Source organism: Salvia hispanica, chromosome 1 (genome assembly GCF_029641045.1).
Source record: "Salvia hispanica isolate PSC_SH4W2 chromosome 1, Shi_PSC_v1, whole genome shotgun sequence".
Classification (NCBI taxonomy): Eukaryota; Viridiplantae; Streptophyta; class Magnoliopsida; order Lamiales; family Lamiaceae; genus Salvia; species Salvia hispanica.
In genome coordinates, this window is record NC_142692.1 from 20,304,913 (window position 1) to 20,330,671 (window position 25,759).

At 36.8% G+C, this 25,759-nt stretch overlaps 5 protein-coding genes across 5 annotated transcripts; 2 read left to right on the plus strand and 3 right to left on the minus strand.

The window, feature by feature from the left end:
- Positions 1 to 6,526: 6,526 nt before the first annotated feature.
- On the minus strand, positions 6,527 to 8,176 carry LOC125221556 (scarecrow-like protein 23). Its single transcript, XM_048123685.2, has one exon. The coding sequence runs from the start codon at positions 8,156 to 8,158 to the stop codon at positions 6,527 to 6,529; it is 1,632 nt and encodes a 543-aa protein (XP_047979642.2). The 5' UTR covers positions 8,159 to 8,176.
- A 1,277-nt stretch (positions 8,177 to 9,453) lies between these two features.
- On the plus strand, positions 9,454 to 10,308 carry LOC125217962 (putative pectinesterase/pectinesterase inhibitor 26). The gene has a single exon (XM_048119542.2). It carries the CDS (start codon positions 9,550 to 9,552, stop codon positions 10,222 to 10,224), a length of 675 nt encoding a protein of 224 aa, XP_047975499.1. The 5' UTR covers positions 9,454 to 9,549; the 3' UTR covers positions 10,225 to 10,308.
- Positions 10,309 to 13,157: 2,849 nt separating this feature from the next.
- On the minus strand, positions 13,158 to 14,249 carry LOC125185482 (TPD1 protein homolog 1-like). The gene is made up of 3 exons (XM_048082011.2): positions 13,963 to 14,249; positions 13,772 to 13,870; positions 13,158 to 13,699 (listed from the first exon to the last, which is right to left on the minus strand). Exons 1-3 carry the CDS (start codon positions 14,036 to 14,038, stop codon positions 13,401 to 13,403), a joined length of 474 nt encoding a protein of 157 aa, XP_047937968.1. The 5' UTR covers positions 14,039 to 14,249; the 3' UTR covers positions 13,158 to 13,400.
- A 6,737-nt stretch (positions 14,250 to 20,986) lies between these two features.
- On the plus strand, positions 20,987 to 21,394 carry LOC125221058 (uncharacterized). The gene has a single exon (XM_048123188.1). The coding sequence runs from the start codon at positions 20,987 to 20,989 to the stop codon at positions 21,392 to 21,394; it is 408 nt and encodes a 135-aa protein (XP_047979145.1).
- A 3,255-nt stretch (positions 21,395 to 24,649) lies between these two features.
- LOC125221057 (uncharacterized) lies at positions 24,650 to 25,696 on the minus strand. The gene has a single exon (XM_048123187.1). It carries the CDS (start codon positions 25,694 to 25,696, stop codon positions 24,650 to 24,652), a length of 1,047 nt encoding a protein of 348 aa, XP_047979144.1.
- Positions 25,697 to 25,759: the final 63 nt, after the last annotated feature.

The following is a 25,759-nucleotide window of genomic DNA, read 5'->3' on the forward strand; positions in this document are numbered from 1 at the left end:
GCCTGCAGAGATGTCAATCGCGGGAGTTTAAAGCATCCCGCTTCACGCTTTAGCAACAGTATTGACGTGGGTCCGGATCCATATTTATTTATTTTTTACCCTCTCTTCTTCCACAACAGCATAACATTCACATCCATACTTGCAAGTAGGGATGTCAATGTAACTCGCAATTCATGGACGGCCAATAGCCCACCAAATTTATAGGGTTAGAGCTGAAAATTTCTAATCCGATAAAATTACAGTCCGATTAATTTAGGACCAGACCCGAAAATCCTGTGGACTGGCCTAAAAACCCGATAAAATTTCAATCGTTCTATTTATTTGACTCTAATTTGACACTTCATTTGTTATTTTATAAAATGAATACTAAAAAAATAACTTTCAACTTTGTACATTAAATATATAAACTATATATAAAATTTTTATTAACATAATAATTGATAAATAAATTAGAATCTTCAAATTCACTAAAAAGTATATTTAAATTTTAAAAACATGCTTTAAAATTTCTTGATGTTTATATTTTATTTTGCATAAATCTCAAATATTAGTATTTGATCATTTTTTTGTTTGAGTTTAAGCATATATCTCAAATTTATCATAATTAAATATTTTACTTTTTATAAATATAACTAATTATCACCATTATTTATTGGATTGATCGCGTGTTACTTTTATCGGTAGCAACTCGATTAACCGGCTGGGCTAGGCCGAAACCCAAGCTTTTAGGGTTAGGGTTGAACTTTTATAACCCGAAAAAATCACAGCTTGATTAGCCCACATCCGATTGACCCGCAACCCGAATAGGATTGGCCCGAAACCCGGTGGGCTGGCCCGATTGATATCCCTACATGCAAGAGCATGCTTTCCACCCTCCTATTATTCAATTTAAATACTTCAATTACTAAAAACATTTTCACAATATTAAAATACATTAAAAATACCCGAACTACTATTAAAAATTAAATCCTAAAAAATAAAAATTACATAATTAAATCATAAAAAATAAAAATTACATACTTAAAATCGTAAAAAATAAAAATTACATAATTAAAATCCTACAAATTAAAAATTACATAATTAAATCCTAAAAAATACATCAGTGGAAATTTAAAAGAAGACTAGTCCGATGATGATATTTCCAATTGTTGTCGGAGAGCTTGTATCATTACAATATGTGAACCAAGTTGATTGGGTCTAATTCAAGTCCTATCGGTCATATTGGATTGAGCCAAAAGGGCCCACAACGTGGTGGTGGGGGGTGGAGGTGGCACAAAGGGACCGCGAGCCGGCAGTGCGGCCGGGGTCGTGGCACGACGACGGTTGGCCGTTGCCTGTTTCCTTCCATGCGCCGGCGTTGGGAACCACTAGTGCAAACGTCGGGGCAATCCAAGTGAGCTCTGGCAAACTGGCTTGGCACCTCGTCCTCGTCGGCATCGGATAGAGTCATCGTCCTCGACCGTTTGCCGGAGGAGCTGGAGGAAGATCGGACGCCTCCCTTATACTTCGGATGATGACGCACCTCCTGCTAGGGATGTCAATGTAGACCGCAACCCGTGGGCTGGCCCGAATAGCCCGTCAAAATTGTAAGGTTAGGGCTGAAAATTCCTGGCCCGATAAAATTAAAACCCGATTAGCCCACACCCGATTAACCTGCGACCCGTTAGGGCCAGACCCGAAAATCCGATGGACTGGCCTGAAAACCCGATAAAGTTTCTATTATTCTATTTTTTTAATTCTAATTCGACACTTCATTGATTAATTTTAGAGTAAAGATAACCAAAAAAAATAACTTTCAATTTTATACTTAAATATAAAAATTATATATTGAATTTTTATTAATATAATAGTTAATAAATAATTAAAACTTCAAATTCACTTTAAAAAATATTTAAATTCCTAAAATACGCAATTAAATATCACGAAATATCTCAAAAAAATAGTATTTGATCATATTTAAGATTGAGTTTGAGCATATATCTCAAATTTATTATAATTAAATATTTTATACTTTATGACTATAACTAATTTTCATCATTATTTATTGGATTGATCGCATGTTAATCTTATCGGTAGTACCCGAAACCTGAGCTTTTAGGGTTAGGGTTGGACTTTTATAACCAGAAAAAAATCACAACCCGATTATCCCACTCCGATTAACCCGCAACCCGATGGACCGGCCTGAAACCCGATGGGTCGGCCCGATTGACATCCCTACCTCCTGCCAAGCGTTGAGAGGCTTGAATGGTTTGTAATGCATTGATTGGTAGGTCGACATGGCAGTCGTGATGATGTCGACCTCGCTCGTGCCGCTCCCTGCCGACTGTTATTCCTGGAGGTAATACCCCTGGAACATTTGGATTTTTTTGGTGGCTCTTTCGATGACATTGCGCACCATACTCTCATTGCGCTCGATGGTTTCAGCCGGTCAGCCGACATTATACTATCGAGCGACGTGGAACCAAAACTTATCCCCGGTTTGGTTCGTGCCTATCTCCGCATCTTCGGAGATTCTCAAATAGGCATCGAATAGCTTCTCCATCTCCCCCGGAGTGTACGGGGTGCTGACATTGGGGTCACCAGTACTACGTACGAACACTACGAGTAGGAGGAGTGTCGCGACTGCCGGAAGCGCCTCCGGAATTTGGGACAACGGTGGCGTCGAGGCGCTCCCTCTCGTGCCTTGTTCGGGAGCCCACCGGTATTGCCCCTCGGTGGCATCTTGCTCGTCCAACGGGTAAGGCCAACAGCCACCCGGAATTTGCAAACCTTGGATTTGAGGAGAGGGCGAGAAATCCGTATCCGGCGAGGGGAATGGCGATGAGCCGAACCATTCGTGGTTCCATCCGCGAGAGTCGGCGGGGTGATTGCCTGAGCCGGACATTTTTTGCAAGAGTGAAAGATTGAGAATTTAGAGAGAATTGATGAGAGAATTGTTTGGTGTAGTGTGGTGTAAAATTTTGTGTTGAAATGAGGGTATTTATAGATGAAAATGTGAATTTTGGGGTAAAAATAATGAAAAATAAATTAAAAGTGGAGAAAAAATGGATATATTTTATTGAGAAGTGGAAAAATATTTTTTTTATTTAAAATGATTTTTTAAATATTTTTTGGATTTAAAAAAAAAAAAAGAAAAATAGCCGTTGGCCAATCATAACACGCCACGCCGCCCTGCTCTTTGGCACGCGGTGCTCGATGCTAAGAGCAGGGTCGTGCCGTCGGCAAGAGCACAATGGCGAGCAGGGTACTTGTCGCGCCGTCGGCATAACGCCTACTCTTGACGACGAGCACCGATGCGGATGCTCAAACTCACTTGGATTGTCAGGTTATTTGCGTTATAAATTTTGAGTTATAAATTTTCAACTAAAACTTTTGAAAACAAACTCATTTAAGCAAAATTTTCTTAAGTAAATTATTTCTTATTTTAGATATATTTTTTATTCGTAGTTTTAGATCACATAATACCTTTAAATTTTCATGATTTTCACCAATAATTGTTGGAGATGAGTGTTTCATCTTATCTAAACAAAGATAGATCAAAATTAGAATAATCAATTTGAATTAAAGCTTATATCTGTGTCATTATTTTGACATTGTTCGTAGTCATTAGTATAACGATAAATATATTGGAACTTAGAAGTTGATAGTGTGGAACCACGTAGAAATGTGTGGAATGAAGATTAGAGAAGACAAGTGAAATGTGGCGCACGAAATACAAAAGTACACGAAAAGTATTTTTTAAATAAATACAAATCCCAGGCCAACCCTCCAACCCTAATGGGCTAACCCATTTAGCCCATTTTTGTATTCGGGGTGTGAAATTAGGGCCTATCCTACTAATTTTATCAGGGTATTCGGGTTGATCCACGGGTTTACATCCCTACTTCAATTTCAAATTTGAATAAAATAAGAGTGAACCGCGCAAATGCTCCTAGAACTTTACACCAATAATCCATGGACTTTAAAAATGTCATGGGTAGTCCATGGACTAAGATGCAATCACATTCATGGTACCTTTTACAATTCATCACGATTTTGCACCAAATGCCCTCAAGGCATAAAGGACATTTTTGGACTTTCACAAAAATGGAATATCCAGATATTGGATATAATATTTTTTTTATCTCTTTCTATATTGGATATGATATATTCTTATAGTTAGAGTACATGAGATAATGCATTTCAGTACACTTAAAATAAAAATTCTACAAAATTCTTAAACATTATATAAATTATAAATATTAAAATTATAAATTTAATTCGCAAAATAACTTGTAGACAAATTTAATTACGATTGTGATACGATTATTTTTTATAATTTTAAATAAAATTAAAAAATAATTGAATCACAATCAGAATTAAATTTAGCTACAAGTTATTTTTAAAAGTTTTTTATTTTTATAATTAATAATTAATATATTTAATAATTTCATTGTGTTTTTTATTTTAATATTTTACTTTCTAAAAGTTTAATAGAAAGAGAGAAAGAAGATTTTATATAAAGTGAATGACAAAATGAATTGAAAAATATTATTTTAGGTATTTAAACTATAAGAAAATATCATTATCTAAATATCTCATCTTTATGAAAGTCCAAAAATATTTTCTATGTCTTGGAGGTAAATTTTTTATGCAAAATTATAATGAATAGTTAAAAAATACCATGTGATTACAGTTACACCTAAGTCCAGTGACTACTCATAAATACGTGAAAATGACCCTCAAATCTGCCCGTATCCGAAAAACTGAACAAAGTCGTGAAGCATTATTATACTCATGTAGTTACCTCAAAAACAAGGTTCTATCTAGTGTGATGCACTCTTAAAATTTAATATTACAACTGAAAAGGCAATCTTCAATTAATTTTTCACTCAATCAAAATCTCCAAGTTGAGACAGAGCTAAGAGGAGTTCCCTTCCAACCAACACTCAAGCACTTCCCATCCCTATACAACGTGCACGACCTCCCGCACACCAACCTCTGCAGCCCGAGGTACGCCCTGTTCATGGCCGACGCGCTCAGCTCCACCTCCGCCAACTCATACCAAGCAAAAAACGCCCTCCACACACTTATACCCATATGCCTGAACTTCCTCTCATCCCCATCAGCCACGAGGACATTCCTAATGCACGACCCGAACCAGCACGACTCTGCCTCCACCCTGCTCGTCTCGTCATGCCTGAAACAGCACTCCAGCGAGTCGAAAAACACCCCAAAGAAGAACAAACTCTCCACAAAACGCTCCACGAAGGCTGGAGAGTTGCAGTTGGCCTCAAGCTCAGTGAGAATCATAACACAAGGTTTTAAATCCCTCAACACCATCATCAGATGATCCAACTGCTCCACCCTCCCAACGAGATTCGCAAGAGCGTAGGCCGAATACACAACCACAGTCTCATTAGCAGAAGAAGCATCAAACAAAGATGTACTAAGGTCAGACAAATCAGCAGCCACCATCACCACATTGAAAGCAAAGTCTATATTTAGTGAGCGAGCGAAACACGCCAACTGGGAGCCCGTCTCCTCTATGATGTGCCTACATCTCGTCCCCACAGCCGTGACCCTGAGGCGCTGGACAGGCCGGGAGGCGAGATCCTGCATGAGGATGATCCACTGGATCCCGGTCCTGATCTCAAGGTCAATTATATGCATCATGCCATTGATTTCCACATGATCTAAAATGGATTGAACTCCCACCAGCTTAGTCACCTGAGCTAGAGGGTGCTCCTTCTGAAATGAGATTAACAAATTAATATTTTGAAACATCACAGATTCCACGGGATCTTCACCGTCGAAACTCCTAACTATGACTCTCCCAGTCTCATTAGCAATCTTCTCAAATAGGGCTCTTGAGAAGTAGAAAGCCAGTCTTTGTATAGGAGTGCCGGTGGAGGAACTCTCTGAGTCGCACTCCTTCAAGAACTTTAGCGCGCGTTCATACTGATTGTCGGACACTTTCTCTGCACACGAGAGGAGGCTTTGGATCAGGCGAACCCCTCCTTCAGACTCCTCGCGGTTTGGACCTGGATTCTTGAGTCCACGCATTGAGTCGATGAACCTCTCTGCAGCCACTCTGATAGTTGATGAGGTCTGGTCAGCAGATTCCTCAGCAGGAAACATTGTGCTCTTCTATTCTCTAAACTGTGGACACTAAAAATATATGCTACTACAACATAGAAACTTTTGTTTTTATCATGTATATTTATTACAATGCACAATGTTCTGAGAGATGGAAAGATTATGACAGACTGATAACAAATAAACAAATTAAATGAAAGCAAGAGTTGATGGAAACTATGCAGTCAGATGAAATGATGAAATCAAAGTGATTCATAGTAAGTATGCCAATTTTTACAAATGTAATATATAAAACTAGTGTTTAGCAGCAAATTCAAATTATTTCTGCTCTTTTCTGAAATGGGTGAAACACTCTTAAAGATGGATGATTATTACATCAAAAGAGAGTGACCTGATAAAGTACAACGGGCTCAGCCAGCGAAAAAAGTAAAAAAAAAACGACGAAACATCAATGATTCCGAACTTTCCAAGCAGACAGTGAAGTGAGCGCGGTTCCCTTCCAACCAATGATTAGGCATCCGCCATTCCTCCACATTGTGATGGAGCTCCCATTGGAGCATTCCCGGAGGAGCCAGTTCGCCTGATCAAGAGACGAGAAGCTCAGTTCCGTCTCCAGCATCCCAAAACCATCAAAACAAGCCCTCCAAACATGTACAGGGACATGCCTCAGCATCCTCTCCTCTTCCTCAGCTGCCAACACATTGTTTATGGAAGACCTAAACAATGTGGACTCGATATCCACCCTACTCGTCTCTTGACCCTTCAGACAGTCTGACAGAGAGTCGAAAAGCGCCCCAAATAGAAACAAACTCTCAACAAATCGCTCAATAAAACTCGGACAGTTACAATTGGCCTCAATTTCAGTGACTAACATGATGCAAGGGCTCAGGCTTCTGATCACCTCCATCACATGATCAAGCCTTTCAGCCCTCCCAACCAACGTCACCAGAGTGTAGTACGCGTATACGACAACAGATTCATCCGCATTGAGATCAAAGAGGTCTCGATCCAGCTCAAGAACATCTTCTACCAGAACTACTCCAAAAGTGAACTTCAAGTTCACAGAGTCAGCAAACCTCGCTAGCTCCCGACCTGTCTCCTCAAGAATCAACCTTTTAGAGGCGGACCCGACAGCAGTGATCCTGATATGATCGACGGGATTCTCACTTCGCCCTGCAGCGACATCCTGCATGAACTGCACCCACTGCACGCCACTCCTGATCTCAAGATCAACTGCGTGGATCTTCCTCGCCTTGTCAAGATACCACAGAATGGTGTGGCTTCCGATGAGATTCGTGATCTGAGTGACAGGGAACTGCTTGTAATAAGCAGGGATCGAGTTCACATGCTTTGTTGGCTCCAGATGCCTCAACACCACATTTTTTCGCTTCTTCTTCTTCTCATTCGTTTCATGTTTCATATTTTCCTGGTCAATCTTCACACTGAGGGCTTCAGAGACGTAGAAAGCCAGTCTCTGAAGAGGAGAGCCGATGGGAGAGCTCATCTCGCCACAGGCCTTGAGGAATTTTTTAGCACGCCCGTGCTGCTTCTCTGCTACGCTCGTTGCACATGATAAAAGATTTTGGACGAGACGAACTTCAGTAGAATCCTCATTGCTGAGCTCAGAAAGGGAGTCGACAAACTTTCCTGCAGCCAGTTTGATGGTCTCTGCAATGGAACACGAGGCACAAGGCTCGTCTGAGTTTCCATCCTTGTAATCTCTCAGGTGCCTCCACCTACTGTATTTCCTCAAAACATGAAATCGTTCAGAAAAGGAAGAAGCACCTGCTCGGCTCTTGCTAGGCTCGGTCACCTCCATGTTGTCGGACTTGATGCCAACGAGCCTCAGTATCTCCTCCTCGCACGAATGTGGGAATGGAGGAGACTGAACATCGAGGTACAGATCATCCAACTGGACGAACTCTAGCAGATTTTGTCGCTGCTCGTAAATCTCATCCTCTGCGAGATCAAAGGTGTTCATCCATTCTTCAACTCCATCAGTTTCATTCTCTTGTGATGCTTTCTTGTTTTCCATTCTAGATTGGTTAGAAACTTTGCTAACTATCAAATTTCTCAGCATGAAACATTCTGCTTTGTCCACTTCCCTAGCAATAAACTGATTAGAATCCAACAAAGTTTAACATATTTATATTCAACATAGTAAAATGAAAACAAGGCTATGTGACAGTTCAAGCAAATTAATTTCTTGTGGAAAGCAAAACTTGTGAAGAAATATTTTATACAGTGATTAAAACTGAGACATCCAACTGTTCTTTTCAGCAAATCATAGGATGTTTACATAAAAGACACAAGCATAAAACAATACAGTTGAAAAAAATCATTGATATCTCCAAAGAGATTCTGAATTTCCAAAGACATGTGTCTGGTCCAGCTCGGATAAAAAAATGTCAACTCCTTTACAAGATTCATAGGCATGGACTTTTGTTTTTAATTAATCCACATTATTTGCTCAAATTTGATACAATGAAGCCAATCTTGGATTTGACATCAATAGTTAAATTATCATTAAATTAAGCTACTGTCAAAAGAGCTTCTAATAAACTAAGAATTGAAACAACATAGGACTATCAGAAATATTAGAAAAATCACCTTTGTTTGTTGGAATGGGGTTGAATTAGAATGAATGAATTCACTTGTGTAAATGGGTTTTTAAGATGAGTTGCTAGTGTTGTTACAATATGTTAACATTTTAAAAAATTTGTTTTTGTGACTGTGACTTGAACATTGTATTATAACTTATTCCATGAGTGAATTTTCCTGTTTGTATTGTCACATGCTTATTTCCTAGTGATATTTTGAGCCTTTATTCATTCATGTGTGATTGAATCAAGCATGTATCTTTGTTTCTAGAACTTAACTTTTTTTTTATCAAGTCTACGTATTGAACGTGAGTCTAATGAAGTTATGTTATCTTTTGATAACCCTACCTATAGAACTTGCTTTCTTAGTACTCTACATAGTGAATATGGGGATAGTATATATGTCATAGGTTAATGTGAGCCAATAAAAATGATGTACTCCCTCCGTCCGTCATTAAATATCTCATTTTTCTTTTTCGTTCGTCCATCAATAAATGTTCTATTTCATTTTTACTATTTTTGGTGAGTAGATCACACTTTTCCACTGACTCATTACACTCACATTTATTATAAAACCAATATATAAAATATGACTCATCTTCCAGTGGTCTTTTTCCCACTTTCTTTCATAAGATCAAATAATTTCTTAAAATCTGCGTCAATCAAAATTGAGACATTTATTAACGGACGGTGGCGGTATTTTATGATTTTACCCGTAAAACTCTCTAAAAACAAATTGTGGTAAAAAAGTTTGATCCAAAACTCACCTCAGAATTCTAAACTCCGAATCATTTGTCCCTCCACCAAAACTCCAACTTCATTGCTTTGACTGCTCAAAAAAACACAAGAAAGGAAAAACCAAAACAAAAAAATGGCCCTAAACAACAATCTAAAATTGTTCTACATCCTCCTCTTCTTCTCCTCCCTCCTCCTCCCCAGCCATCTAGCACAATCCCCAGGGCCGGCGCCAGGGGCATCATTATTCGACGAAATCGACGCTCAAAACCCCTCCATCTCACTACCCCCGTCGTCCTTGGAAGCCCCGTCCATCGCTCCTAGCAACGAGTACGATCTATCACCATCCAACGCCCCGTCAGGCGATGATCCCGATCCAGCATTGGAGAAAATCTGTGAATCCACCGACTATCCTGTCCTTTGCCTGTCTACGGTGGCTCCGTACCTAGACGGGGAGACCGACATCCAGTCCATCCTCGACGTGGCCATTCAGGCCGGGGCCGAGTTCTCCAAATACGGGCAGGAAACGGCGCAGAAGCTCGCTGGGAACCCTGCGAACCCACCACAGCACTCGTCTGTGCTCAGCGACTGCAGGGACGGGTTTGAGACCGCGGCCGAGAACTACGGGAAGGCCGCGGACGCCCTCGTGGAGCAAGACAGGGGCACGGTGAACAGCATGCTGAGTGCCGTAATAACATACATTGGAGACTGTCAGGATACAATCTCAACGGATTCCCCATTGTACAGCCTTACTGAAAAGCTCACCAAAATGACCAGTAATTGCCTCGCAATTAGCTCCATCATCAACTGAAAATCATATGTATTTTGCAACATCTCGCAATAAGAATAGGTGCACCTGTCTAACATTTAAATGAATTCTAGTTATTCTCTTCGTGTACAAATCGGCTTTAACTTTTGTTAAACCAGTAAAATGTGTCTAACTATACACAACACAACGATATTATCTCCAATTCTCCATAAAACAATTATGATAAGTAAAATGTGACTAATTATACACAACAAAACCCAACAATATCTCCAATTCGTCATAACAATTGGATAATAATATCATAAATTTGGTCCTCCATATGGCTAATTTAATATTTATGCCTATGTTTAGTGTCTAAAGTGTTCCAATAAAGATTAAAGTTTAGGCTAAAGTGTATTTATTTGTTATGAAAATAAGTATAGATACCGTATGTGATTTTTGATTTGTCCAGGGACCGAATAGAAAATAAAGAGGGTCCTAGAAGTTAGAATAATGGTTCGATATCTCTGCACTACAAAAAAAACGCTAATTAGAGACGGAAATTAGTGATACCGCTGAAATTTCAAGAATTAGTGACACATATATGACTGAAAAACATCAGCCACTAGTTGATGACAGAACAGTCCGTCACTAAACCGAACTTACCGTGGCGGCCGCCTTTGACTTCCGTCATTGTAATATTAGTGACGGACGGATCCGGCACTAATATATTTTATCGACAAGATTTCAATGACGGATCTGCTGATATTCACTCTGTCACCAAATTTAGAAAGTGCCTTAATTTCGCTAATTAGTGACAGATAATTCCGTCACTAAATTGCGAGTTTTTGTAATGCTATATTCTCTCGGCAGACTATTGTAAATAACATCGATGATCATTAATTTGGAAGATCCATAGTCGTTGCAATGCAATTCCACCGTTCCATTCTAGATGTATCATCCGTCCTACAGTTTCTGCTTCTTCTACGTCGTTTTTGGTTAATCATCATAGAGAGGTTTAAGTAATTGTTTACTCAATTATTCCAACACTGATTAATAAATTATTGTTGCACATATGACTAGGTTCCAACGAATTAATTTTAACCCGAGACTATTATTCTTATAGCAATTTTTATTTTTTCACTAAGTCTATTTTAAAATTTACGCATAATTAATTCTAACTATTTTGCAGTTAATAAATCACAATCACTAAATATACTTTGTAACCAAAAGGTGTGATTAATTGCTTACTACAACTAATTTAAAATTATAAGAATTTTAGAGATCCAGTGGTCTATAAATCGCCATGTGTAATTTCATTTTATTATTATTTAAATTTAAAAAGATAAGAATAACTACCAATTATGAAACTGTCAATATAGTATACTCCCTCCGTCTCATTTTAGGAGTCCCGGTTTACCATTTTTGGGTGTCCCACTTTAGGAATCCCGGTTGAAATATTCCATAAATGATATTAGGCCCCACATTTCACTAACCTTTTTTCCACTCACATTTTAATATAAAATTAATATAAAAAAGTAGGACACACATTCCACTATCTTTTTTCACCAACTTTCCTTTACATTTCTTAATACCCGTGCCGAACTCAACCGAGACTCCTAAAGTGGGACATAGGGAGTATTAAATATATCAATACGATTCCTTATATATGTAAACACAATTTAGCATTGACATTGCAGGAGAGCACTAGGGCGCATCTTTAATTAGAGTCACAACGTACTTCTAGCCTCGGGCTGCCATGTGGCACGTAACATGCAACATTGTAAACACAAACATACAATATACATTTGTGGAAGTTGTAGATGGATTTCCACAGATTGCATTTCATTGTTGAGTTTTGCTTTATAAACATATATTGTCCACCTCCAAGCCTACGTTTAGGCTCGACAAACCTGGGTTTTGATTCCACTAAGAGAGTTCGGCAATACACTCCTGAATTCCACACTAGTATTACTTTGTCCACTTTGGACAAAACTCTCACAGTTTCATTCTTGTGAGACTCCCCAAAAGGCCTCATTCTAATAGAATATGGGTTGAACTTATATACTTCCTCCGTTTTTTACAAATAGGAACTTTTGAAATGACACAAGTTTTAGCTCTAAATTGATAAATATGAGAGGGAGATAAAAAAAATGGGTAAAGTAAGGGAGAGGAAAAGAAAATGTAGTGGAATTAGTGTGTGGATTGTGGTGTTCACTCCTTAAAATGGAAAGTTTCTATTTTTATGAAATGAACCAATTTTTTTTTTTTTTTAAAGAAACGGACGTAGTATTATTTTCACATTTTCTAATTCTTCGGTGGACTGATTTGGACCTCAACAAATATGGCACAGTTGTTGTAGTCTTCTTTTATCTTTTCTTCAATTTCCATATCCAAGCACCATCACGGGTTATTTCAGTATATGTTGTGAAGAAGTTTTCTTTATATATGGAGAGAGAGAATATAAGCCAAACTATGCCAATTTATTGATTTTGAGTTTTTGTTTTCATTCACGGGTTGGTTTTGAGTTTCAAAAGGAATTGGGCAAAAATTGTGGAAAAGACAAGTGAAAAAAATGAAAAATTCTTTTAAGCGCCAACAGATTTTCACAGTTAAAAATAATCGAATAATTCAAAAATATTAAAGTGCAAACTGGACCGGATATTACTATAAATTCCACGATCTGCTTTTAAAAACAATGGGTAACTGGATTGTATTTAAAGAACAAACTAGGGACTAAAAGCCATCCATTTTCTAATTTAGTGGATAAAATAAATCAGACAAATAATATACTTTATGTTTAGATCATTTTACTTCATTTTATATGAACTTTATTATTTAATCATTTTACTTTCTCCATTCAATGTTAATTGAATCATTTCTATTTTTTGGCAAAAATTAATTCTCGTACTTTATTCACTATTTTTATCTCCGTGTAAAAAAAGATATGTCACTATTAATAAGGAACAAGAGGGAATACTTCAGTGCAGAAAGACTGAACTAAAATAATGACCTCTATATATTGTAGTTCGACGGTTAGACATTAAGATTTAGTTCGAATTATTTCTACAACGATATTACTATAAATCCATTACCAAAACTAAATTAAAGTTAGTCACGTGATTTATACAAGAATCTATGACATCGTCAGAAGATTCTTGAACAAATCATGTTACATCAAACGTGTCATTGTCTCTAACCTTCAATCCAATTAATTCCCATAACTCCAAAACTCTCTCTCAGCAGAAGCTGGCAGACTTGAATTGGAAAGGGTACATGAATGAATTTGCATATGTGAGCCTGATGCTCTGACTGCTCTTCAACGGACGGCCTCCATTAACAAGACAATCATCATAAGACAGCCTTTTGAAAGTGATGGGATTCAAAATTCTTGTTGAAGCAAACCATCCACACCTCACATGAATGTTGGAAGGTGGGCAGCCCGTGACACAAGTGTTCACAATCTGCACTATGAATTCTGGGATTCCTGATGTTGGATGCCTGCTTTGTGAGATGCTTATGTCCCTTTTTGAGCACCCTATTACCAAAAATTGAATAAATTAAACATCAAGATTCATGAGAGAGGAAGTGTAAGTGTGTGTGTGTGTACCATGTAGCAAGAGTTTCCTATGTTTGGAATGAGATTGTTTTGGTTTGGGATAGTGTGGAGTTGTTGTGTTTGCATCACCATTGAAGTGCAAGAAATTTCCTAATACAAAGTTGAACAAAATTGAGTTGTTCCTTGATTAAATAGAAACCTAAGGATAATACATGAATATTATCTTTATTGCTAGTAATTACCTGATTGGAGGCCAAGATTGAAGGAAGTAATTATGAACATCAAGAAGCAGAAGAAAACATGGAGAATAGTGCTCATGGTGATTTTAATTAATGATTCTTGAATTCTAATAGCTTGTGAGAGGAATCCGGGGGGATTTTAAATTTGATTTAGAGCACCCACAATAGGAGCGCCGTCCTGACCCTGTGCGGACGGCACTTATTGTGCGCTGAACGATAGCCGAGCGGGCATCGTAGGCCATTTTTTATTTTTATTTTTTTAATTCTTAATTTTACCTACTCTACTTCCATTTCATTTTTCTCATTCAATTTTCTCACTTCACTTTTTCACACCTAATTTTATCACGTCTCTCTGAAAATGACTTTCGGTTGTGATGAGGATGTAATTATAACTCATAATGTTCTATCCAAGCATTTATGAGAGAGAGCGACTGGGGAGGGAGACAAAATGGACCACTGCCATTAGTTCTACAACATAAAAAGATGAGAAAAGATAAATATATTTATTGACAGTGCAATATGAAAATGATAGAACAAAATTTAAAGGTTTTCTTCTGCTGCGTGTAGTGTGTTTTACTGTTTTCGTCACATACTTTATTTACTGAAGTTCAAGATTGTCCACTAAGATGAGTTCAAAGTTTACTGTAGTTTATTAATTCCTTCATCCGAAACTATTTGAAACATTTCTTATAAACATAAGAATAAAACAAATGTAAAAAAGAATAAGAGAAAGAGAGAATAAAATAGCTTTAAATAATAAGAGAAAAAGAGAATAAAATATGTGAGAAAATAAAATTTCTGCCATGCAACAAATCAAATGATACAAGTAAATTTAGAACGATCCAAATAAAATAAATATGATACAAACAGTTTTGGATGTATAAAAAATACTAATATACTAGCAAATAGCTTGTTGGAATATGGAGCCTAATTAGGTCTGGGGAAACGGTTCTTGGTTTTCGGTTAACCGAGAACCGAAAAAATAAGGTTAAGGTTCGGTCTCGGTTATTAAGTTTAAGCTAATCTCGGTTCTCGGTTAACCGAGAATCGAAAGGTTAGAACCGAATAACCGTTATTTTTTAATATTTAATTTATATATTTATTTTAGTATTGTTATTTTGGTTTTAGAAAAGTAAAAACTAAAATTATAAAACGTTAAAAACCTAATTAACAGCCGCTGCACAACATTCTATCAAACAACACGCCGTTGTTGTTCTTCTCTCCTCTCCACACTGTTGCTCGAATTGAAGGCATGCAGTATGCTCTTCTTTTCTCTTCATGCATGCTGATGTACATGTTTACAATACTAACATATTTGGCAATTAGCAGATTAGGAATTATTTAATATATGTGCTATATTAAATTATTTAACATAGGTCAGAAATTATTGTTGGTGAGATAGATTAGTGAAGGAGGTAATTAGTGAGAGAGATATATACGTGTGTTGTTCAAGATTAGATGATTAAATTTGGTTTTATAATTTGTTATCATGTAATATAAAAATATTCGTGTATGTTGGTGATGGAATCAATAATATTCTGCCAATATGATTTCTTAGTCATATGCCACTTTTAGTGTATGTTTGTGAATTGTGATAGAAATTAATCAATTATAGTTTAACTATTACTAAAATCTCTACCAATAATTCATATTGATTATGATTTTGTATTTAACATTTTAATGTTTAACCGTTGAACTTTGAAGTCGTGAATTCTGCAGATGGAATGTAAGACAGGAGCAACGACAAAGAGGCCTAATGTGTGGGATGAATTTAAGAAAACTTTTGTTCATGTAGGGGATCCTCCCGTGGAAGTTAGAAAAGGAAAATGTAAGATGTGTGACAAGTTGATCGCTGCTGATTTGAAGTTGAACGACACCTCTGCAATGTGGAAACATCATGCTTTCGTGTTTGAAGAAACAACAAGTTGGAAAGACTCAAATGAAGCTTAACCAAGAAGGATCGGGGCCCCTTATTAGTTGGAGATTCAATCAAACTTAGTCTAGGATAGCTTTATGCAAGTATATTATCCTTGATGAACTTTCCTTCAGAGACGTGGAGAAAGAAGGATTCAAAATTTTCATGGCAGAAATATGCCCTATGTTCCAAATCCCGAGCAAATATACGGTACGAGCTGATTGCGTGAAGATGTTTTTGCAGCAGAAGGAATAGTGAGACGCCTTCGATTGCTTGAAGTGAAGTGTAAATGTTGATGATTGCGATTTTTGAGTATTACTTTGATGGATGATGATGGTTTATATTGATTTTAGACCTTTTAGTTTGATGAATGATGATGGTTTACATTGGATTTAAACTTTATTTTTGTAAACTTTCTTTGATTTTTGTTTTTTGATGATGAAATGGAATCGTGGTTTTTGTCCTTTTGATTTCATGACTTATTACTTATTTAGCTATTTACATTTTGATGTTTGTTTAATTCATCTCGATGTTGATGTTTGTGATATTGCTGATTTTTAGTTCATGAGTCAATTTTTGAGCAGGTTCAAATATAAATGAACAAAGTTTATTTTTTAAAACTATAAGAAATATGTATATTTATTAATATTTTATCTCAATTTTAACAACAACAGCTGCTAGTTTAGTTTGGTTCCTGCGGTGGAACCGAAGACCGAACCGATCGGTTCCTCGAGAAACCGAACCGACAAAAGGTGCGGTTCCGCTTCTAGATTTTGGAAAAAACGGGATTCGGTTAATCGACTAATCAGTTCGGTTCTAACCGAACCGACCGAATCCCCACCCCTAAGCCTAATGTATTTGTAGGCCTGCAAATTTAGATACCAATATTGAGTACTGAAAGAGCAGTTTATGCAGGTTTGTATGTTCAACTAGTCAGGGGGACCTTAACTCAGCCGTGTCGTTGGCATGAAACCTAAAACATGTTATCAAAATCTCAACCCGCTTCTACTGGCTAGTATAGTGGTGTAAAGGGTCGAATCCTGAGATAGATGTATGCGTAATGCGATTGTGACGACATTCTGGAAGGGTCGGTTTGCTAACCACGCTTTAGGTTGAGTTTAATCTAGATGTGAAAATGAAGAGAGACCTATACTATCCTGACCAGTAAGCTACAATCATATCGGGACATGGTTGTGTACGTAAACATGAGTACTGGACTGTCGTGGTGCATGTGAAAAGTGAGGAATTACTATAAATAGACAGACAGAAGTAACAGAGAATATCATACTGCACTGACCAACTAACCACCAGATCTGCAGAAAAAAAAAAAAGCTGAAAAAGAAAAAGGACATAAGGTGAAAGGTGAAAGGTGAAAGGTGGCTAAAATCATAAAGTGGTTCCAAAATCAAATGGTGAAATTGTCTTCCACACCCAGTAATACAAAGTGCAGAGAAAATGAAGACTCCATTAACAAAGCTTGAGTTAATATTACTAATATACATATTTGGAATTAAATTCAAAATCGAGATGCTAAGATGCAAATCCTAAGTTTACGCAGACTGCATAGCATGCAAGGTGACCAGTGGCGGATCCAGACTTTTTGAATTGGGGGTGCGAATTATATAGTAAAAAATATACATAATACTCTCTTCGTTTCTTCATAGTTGAGGTGAAACTTTTCGGCACGATGTTTTAGAAATTGAATGTTGGGTGTGTTAAATAAATAGATAAAAAATTAAGAGAAAGGAAAAGGTAGAAAAAATAAAGTATAAAGTGAATAAAACAAGAGAGGGTAAAGTAAGAAATAGAAAAAAAATTACCATATATGGAAATGACTCAATATGAAGAAACTTTCTAAAATGAAAAAATAACTCAACTATGAAGAAACGGAGAAAGTGTCATAGTATTAAATAATATTAAAAATAATATAAATAAATAAATAATGTTCAAGTTAAAGTCATATAATCATAAAAATTTTCAAACTATCTAATATCTAAAAAACGGTCGGAAAATTGAATATTTTGAATTCGTGCCAGATATTAAAACATTAACTAAATTCTTCATAAAATAGAATAATAAAAAAGAAATAACATTAAAAAATACTACCTAAAACCTAAATAGAATAATAGAAACTAAAATCTGCAAACACGCGTGATGAGGAGCTACCTAAGTGTTAGAGTTTGTATACTAGAAATCACCTTTCGAGTGATTGAATACTGTTAAAACTCTTATTTTATTTTCCAAATGAATAAACAGATTATTTTTGTCATAATGTTGTTATGTTTTACATTTAATGGATGTTTATTGCTTATTTAAATGTATAAGTAACTTAACAAAGTCTAAGTCTTTGTTTTAGTAGACCGGTTGTGGGCGTCGTTCACTTTAAGGTAACACGGTCAGTTCTAAACAAAGAAAAAAAATAATTTCACAACCTAGATAGGCTTAGACTACCTATCGTGAAAGGTTGCAATGTCAGTCCGATTATTTCTAAGCCTTACTGAAATAAGATGACGTTGGTGCGGTATAGCACTGAATGGATCTAACAGCGAGACAGTCTTTATGCTATCTACTGAAAGACGAGGTCTCGTAAATTATTTCTCAATCAATGTACGTTAGCATTGAGCATACGGTATTGATTATGCACTACTTTGACTTACCAAATGGTGCGGGTTTTTCGCAACCCAATAAGCCTGGTATATTGGGTAGTGGTGATTAATATCTAGCGGTGCTAGGATTGCTATTATGTTGAATCGTGCGCGAGGTGAGTCTCGTTTGATAACATCCTCAAGAGAAGCTTGAAATAAGGTTTTATTATTCGGAACCTAGCTAGTTGGAGTTTAATTACTCTATGAATAATAAATAAGATTTTCTTGCTGAGTCCTCTCTTGGAATAAATAAGATGTTGATTAATTAAGTCCATAGCAGACAATAATTAATTAATGGATGTTTATATCTTAAGCGCGGGAAATAAATATAAAGTATTGGAAACCCCAAGTACTTATAATTTCGGATTTGGATGGGGAGTGCAGTATTACTTCTGTAGTGGCTGCTCGTAATATTCCAATTTCAAGCTTATATTAAATTGGGTTTAATTTAATTAGTAAAAAGCTTATTGGAGGAGCCCATATCCAAAGCCTTCCATAGATCCCTGTCTGGCCCAATATGTGACTTATTATAAATAGGAGAATAAATGAGACATAAAATATACTTAATTTTTCTCTAAAATTTTCGGCCCCCTTACTCCTAGTGGTGGTCGAATTTTCTCTCCTCCGAGGGAAAGGATTTATGTCTTCTCTATTTAAGTCCTAGTGCACTGGTGAGATCAGCCCACCCTGATATCAGTTCACAATCCGGGAACCAGTCAGAAGATCCGTGGTTTTGTACTAAAGATCTTCACGTGGAGAAGGCGCTAGCCATCTTCGATTCTTTGGAGAATCATCAAGGTATAATGGCTGAACCTTAGAAAAGCATGTTTTAGGTTTCAATTAATTTAAAGCATGTTATTATTTGAGTTATGAGCATGATACATGAGATAATTACGCGAATAGAATTTGTCTAAATAATCCGCTAAATAGATCTGAATTATCTGTAATTGATTTATGTGAGCGCTTCCGCTGCCAACCCCTTCACTAAGTACTATCTAAAAAATAATATTAATAATAAAAAAGAAGTACTCCCTCCATCCCATTGAAGATGACCCACTTTCCTTTTTAGTTTGTCCCAACTAAGATGGCCCATTAAAATGGAAACACCTTTATCTCTACTTTATTCCTTCTCTCTTACTTTACTCTCTCCTCTCAACACACAAAATAAATTTGCATAAAATCCCGTGTCTCCCAAGAAAGAGGGCATCTTCCTTGGGACGGAGGGAGTAATATTTAAAAGCTACCTAAAATATGCATAAAATAGAATAACAAAAAATGAAATAAAATTAGAAAAACTACTTAAAACCTTAATAGAATAATAGTAACAAAATAAGGAAACCCACGTGATGGCCGAAGTCTTCAGCTGGCTGGAACCGTGGCGACTCCCCTTCGGCTGATGGCCGAAGTCTTCAGGAAAAATGTTGGACTAAGAGCGAGGAATGATAAATAATGGAGCTAGCCTCCAAGTGTGGAATTTTTGGAATCTCCGAAAGTCTCCCTTTTTTTCTTCATGTGACCTTCTATTTATAGGGTGGCTTGCCCTAATTTCCAGAAATGCCTCTTCACGTGAAATGTAGTCTTTGCCCCTCAAATAGTTTATCGTTTCTTAGCAGTCCTTTCTTCTCCATCTAGAGCTTTGTGGCATGTATCCTGGTCAGTATTGCACCCTTCCCGCGTCCTTTTTACCTGAGTCACTTCGACACCTTTCCTCCTGACTTGTACCTTAACCTGCACACTTTAACAACTTTCTTGCACATAATAAACAGTTAAGCCCATCATAGTGACCATCACTTGCTTCCATATCATGATGTGCAACAATCTTTGCTAGGAATCCAAGAGCCAAGCAATTCCGATGGATCATAATTGCTTCTTCTCTTGAAATGGAGGAGTGCCTCTCTATCGGTATGGTGGCAAGCTCGGGATTGTCGAATCCCGAAGCCAAAGAAAATGGAGTGGAAGATGAGGAGGACAAGGAGGTATTTGGTTGGATAATTCGTCATTGAGAATTTGAAAATAAGTGATTTGGATACATACTCGATGGTGTGGAGTAAACTCTGGAAATTAAAAGTGTCACCTAAAGTGAAGATATTTTTACGGAAGGCATGTAGAAATTTCCTTCCAATGAGGGACCGATTGCGACAACGCCAGATGGAGGTTTCAGAGATCTGCCCGGTGTGCAACTTTGAGACAGAAACTATTATCCATTGTCTTATTTCTTGTGGTCTTGTTCGTGATTGTTGGCAGAGGCTTAGAGTGCCGGTAATCTCTCCATGTGAGAGGGGGTAATGGTTGGAAAAAATAGTGGGTGGTGATTTAGAGGTGGAAGTTGAAGAAGTGGTTGTTGTGTTGTGGCATCTATGGTTTAACAGAAACAAAATTATTTGGCGGAATGAGAACGGGTCAGCTGCTGGAATTATTGGTGCTGCTCGTATTTGTCTAACGGCTTGGAGAGAAGCTCAAGTTCAAAATGAAATTGGTGAACGGGGGTGGGAGACCTCACTTGGAGGAAAAATGGGTGAAGCCGCAGAATGGTGTACTAAAATGCAATATAGATGTTGTTCTGTTCACGGGGCAAAGAAAAGTAGGTTGTGGGGCGGTTGTTCGAGATTCTGAAGGGATGGTGGTAGCGGCGATGTGCGGACAGGTGGGAAGGGTAGCTGACCCTTCTATGGCCGAGCTTCTTAGCTTGAGAGAGTTGCTGAGTTGGGTCAAAAGAGAGGGATGGAAGGAGATGGAGTTTGAGATAGATGCCCAAATGGTATTTCTTGCGGTGACAGGGGTACAGAAGGATGAATCCATCTTTGGGGTAGTGGTAGGAGATTGTCGTCAGCTTTTGAAAGATGTATCTAGTTCCTCTATGAGGTTTGTAAGGTGATCAGCGAATCAGGTTGCTCACTGATGTGAATCAAATTATAGTCCTTTATTGCATTATCTTAACACACTTTTTAAAGTGAAAAAGAGACTCATTTTGATATATTGTAGGACAAAAGACCAAACTATAAGATAGAGCGGAGAAAGAAAACATGGTCCGAATCTGAACAGTAATCAGCCCTTGAAAATCACTTTCAAATGCTTTTACAAGTACACCATTGAATTCACCTTCGAAAGAGATTCGCGTGGATACCTCGCACGCCTCAATCGGAGTCCGGATGAAGAAGATATGACTGTTTTACGAAGACTGCGTATTGCAGTGCAAAACGCGCGACCGGACGTTAAAAACGCGCGACCTGATAGAGAGTTAGACAAAATGCCCGATCGGGCGTTATTCAAGGTACAGATCGCCCGACCGGGCAAATGGTACTGGGCCTGTTTTTCGAGCCCTAGCTATTTAAATAGCTAGGGCACGACTTCCAATGTATCTTTTGGCAACTGGAGGCGATTTTTAGAGATAGAAAGAGGCTTGAAGTACATTTTTGGGAGGAAGAAGAAGAAGCTTGAGGCTAATTATTCCCTAATCTTGCTCATATGGTAGCATTTACTTGTTTTCTTGTATTGTTTCACATTATGAGTGGCTAGATTTTAGGGATTACTCCTAGTTAGTTAGGAAAGCTTGTAAATATGAATCCATGATTGTGTTTTGATTGATTTCCGTATTTTGGTTCTTGTCTATGTGTTTACTTCAATCCGTGTTGGGTTTTTCTGGAAACTTAATTCGGTAATGGCCTTAACTTCAATGTGTCTTTAAATTGGAGTAGGGAGCTAACATAGATAAGGAACCCTAGGTTAAAACTGATCAGGGGATAGTCTGGGGTGGATCTTGTGTGTTGAACGTTCTTAGAAGCCAATCCCGAGCTTACTATGCCACTGTAGGAGTGAGGGGTTGGTGAGTAGAGCTTAGGAGACGTGATCAGCTTATCCTAGGTGTAAAATTCCACGATCAGTGATCAAGCTGTGTGAGAGCGTAAAATCAACACGATCCCGATAAATAATGGAAAGTAATTAGACTTAAGGATTCATGTGAACAAGCAACCCGAAACAAACTAGGAGTAGTCTTCCCTCTTTATCGTGATTCCCTTGTATTTTTCCTTCTCGTTTTGTCCTTCACTGGCCTCTAGATCAAAAAAACCCAAAATTAAACTATTTTACTGCTTTTTAGTTAGATTTATTAGTTTTAGCAATTAATCTCCTCCATGTGGGATCGACACCTTTTATACTGCATTGCACGTCTGTATACTTGCAGAGGTAGTATTTTTAGGGATTTACTATTACTTATTTTGTGTACTTAAATTGCACCCTAAAAATCACAACACTCACACGCTTGCTCGGGCATCGAGTTCTATAGCTGATAGCAAGTATTGGTTGAATTGCATTCCAATTTTTATTCGCAATGTAGTCGTAATGGATTTGATTGAATAATATACTTATTACATTTGGGGTGAAAAAAAAAAAGTGATTTGAAAAACAATTATCCTTGACTATATATTAAGGAAAAGAATTAATTATTACTACTAATTATCTTGTCTTAGTTAGAAGATATATAGTGTTAATTTTTATAGTGTAGGATTAATTAGTGGAGCAATTTATCCTATATTCTTATACTTCTTTCGTCCCATAGTAAATATCACACTTTCCTTTTTAGTTTGTCAACAAAAGATGTCATATTTCCATTTTCGGAAAAAGTTCTCTCTCACATTATTATAAAAAAATTATTTTCTCTCTCCACTTAACACACAAAACAAAATCTCCTAAAATCTTGTACCGTCCCATAAGTGTGTGACATCTTTTTTGAAATAGAGGGAGTACTATTTTATAGTATAGACGATAATTTCTAAAAAATTTGATGTTTTATTTATTTTTCTTCTTTTTATTTATTCTTGTTTTTTGTTTGATTCGATTAAACTTATTTTATTTACACTGTAATAGGTGTATATAATTAAATAATAATTTATATAATAGCTTGTGGTCTGTCAAATAATACTCTATAATAAGGAAAAGAATCAAAATACTTACTCCATTTGAATCTTAAATTTTGACATACTTTTTGACCGGACACGAGTTTTATGAAATGAAATGAAAAGTAAATTGAAAAAGTTAGTTGAATGTCTTACTTTTATATACTCCTTCTGTCCGAGGATAAACGATGCACTTCTTTTTTACACTCGTTTAGAAAAAAATAATATAAATTAATTAAAATGGAGAAAATTTAAAGTAAGAGTGCTAATATTTCGTATTTGTAGTTTAGGATTATTTAGTGGAGCAATTTCTGCTATATTTTGTATTTTATTTACACGATACACTACATAGTGGCAATTTCTAAAATTTGTTGTTTTAATTAGTAAGTTGTGACTGTGAAGTAACAGTATAATATAGTAAATACAAGATTGAAATTTAAAATTTTCTTAATTAATTAAATGAAACTCCAAATGACTTGAGAATAATATTTTATTTATCTAAGTTCCAATAGAATAGATTGATTAAGCTTTAATCTAAAAATTTTAGATTTTAATTGAAAAACTAAATATTTGATTAATTTGAAATAAAAAATATATATACTAGAGAAATATATAACATCCAATAAAGCATGATAAAAATAATTTTTTTATTAACAGAGTTGATTGATAGTTGATTCTCAATTAATTGAATGTTAATTGATTCATGAATGTTAATTGATTCATAATTAAAGGAATTGATGAGTTATGTAATCAATTCAAATATGCTCCATTAATTGAATGTAAATTGATTCTTAATTAAAGGAATTGACGTTTTTTTATAATTGAAGGAATTGATGAGTTATGTAATTAATTAAAATATAAATACTATAGTTAATTTTCAACATTACTAAAAAAAATGCTTATCCCAATCATTACCACAATTCCAACATCTTCAATCGCCTTTTCTATTCCACAATTTTTACTTATAGCAGTTCTAGAAAATGCTTATCCAAATATATTTCGCAAAAGTTAACCTAATCATTTGTACCTCATAATCAAGCAACTTCAATCAATTATAACAATACAACTTCTACATTAAATCACCAAATAGCAGAGCTCACACTCTAATGTCTTAATAATTAAATCACCAATATATAATGGATTAAGATATGTGAGATTGATAAATAAAATAGTAATTTGATTGGAGCAATAAGATGATAATCAATTACTCAGAGTGGAGCTGAGTCCACTCTGACTAATTAGTTGTTACACGGAGCAAGTGGAGCTCCACATAAACCAGGATTCCCGGCAAAATCCGAAGCCGGAAAATTGAATTCATGTGGCGGAATCTTCCCACTCAACCGATTCCACGAAACATTAAACTGGCCGAGACTCTCAATATTCAAGATTCCCTCCGGAATCTTCCCTATGAGGGAGTTGCCAGAAAGGTCAAGATATTGGAGGTTGCGCAATTTGGCGAGTTGGGATGGGATTTTACCGGTGAAGTTGTTGTTGTTGAACATTATGTTGACGAGACCCATCATGTTTCGGATGCTTGTGGGGATGTTGCCGCCGAAATGGTTGTTTCCGAGATTCAGGGTGTTAGCTCGTCGTAGGTTGCCGATGGAGCTCGGGATCGGGCCAGAAAGGTCGTTGTTGAATAGATAGATGTATTGGACGGATTTAATCTTTCCGATGGACGGTGGGATGCTTCCACTCAAATTGTTGTCATTGAAAAAAAGGTATATTAACGATGTCATTTTCTTGAAAAGATTACGGGGGATGGGGCCCATGAGACGGTTTTGGCTAAGGCTGAAGATTTGTAGTAGACTCATGTTCTCAATGGAGCTCGGGATTGATCCTTCGAGACTGTTTGCTCCGAGGTACATTTCGCGCAAGTTAGTGAGCTTGCCTAATTCAAACGGGATGAGGCCAGTTAAATTTTGCAGCTCGGCCAGATTGAGAAGTTGAAGGGAAGAGAGATTCCCAAGAAACGGGGACAATGTTCCAGACATTGGGGTGTGTACGCGCATATCACTGTCGTTTATTGAAACCCCGAAACGTTCCAACTTGATGACTCGGCCTGTTGAAGGGTCGCACTCGATTCCATCCCATGATGCGCAACAATCTTTGCTAGGAATCCAATTGCCAAGCAATTCCGAGGGATCGGAAGTGATTCTTCTCTTAAAATCAAGGAGTGCCTCTCTATCCGTAGGGTGGCAAGCTTGGGATTGTTGAATCTCAAACCCGAAGAAAATGGAGGTGAAGATGAGGAGGACAATGAGGTATAAGATTGAACAATTCATCATTGAGAAGATACATATAGGTGTAGTCCGTGTAAATATTTATAGTGTAGGATTAATTAGTGG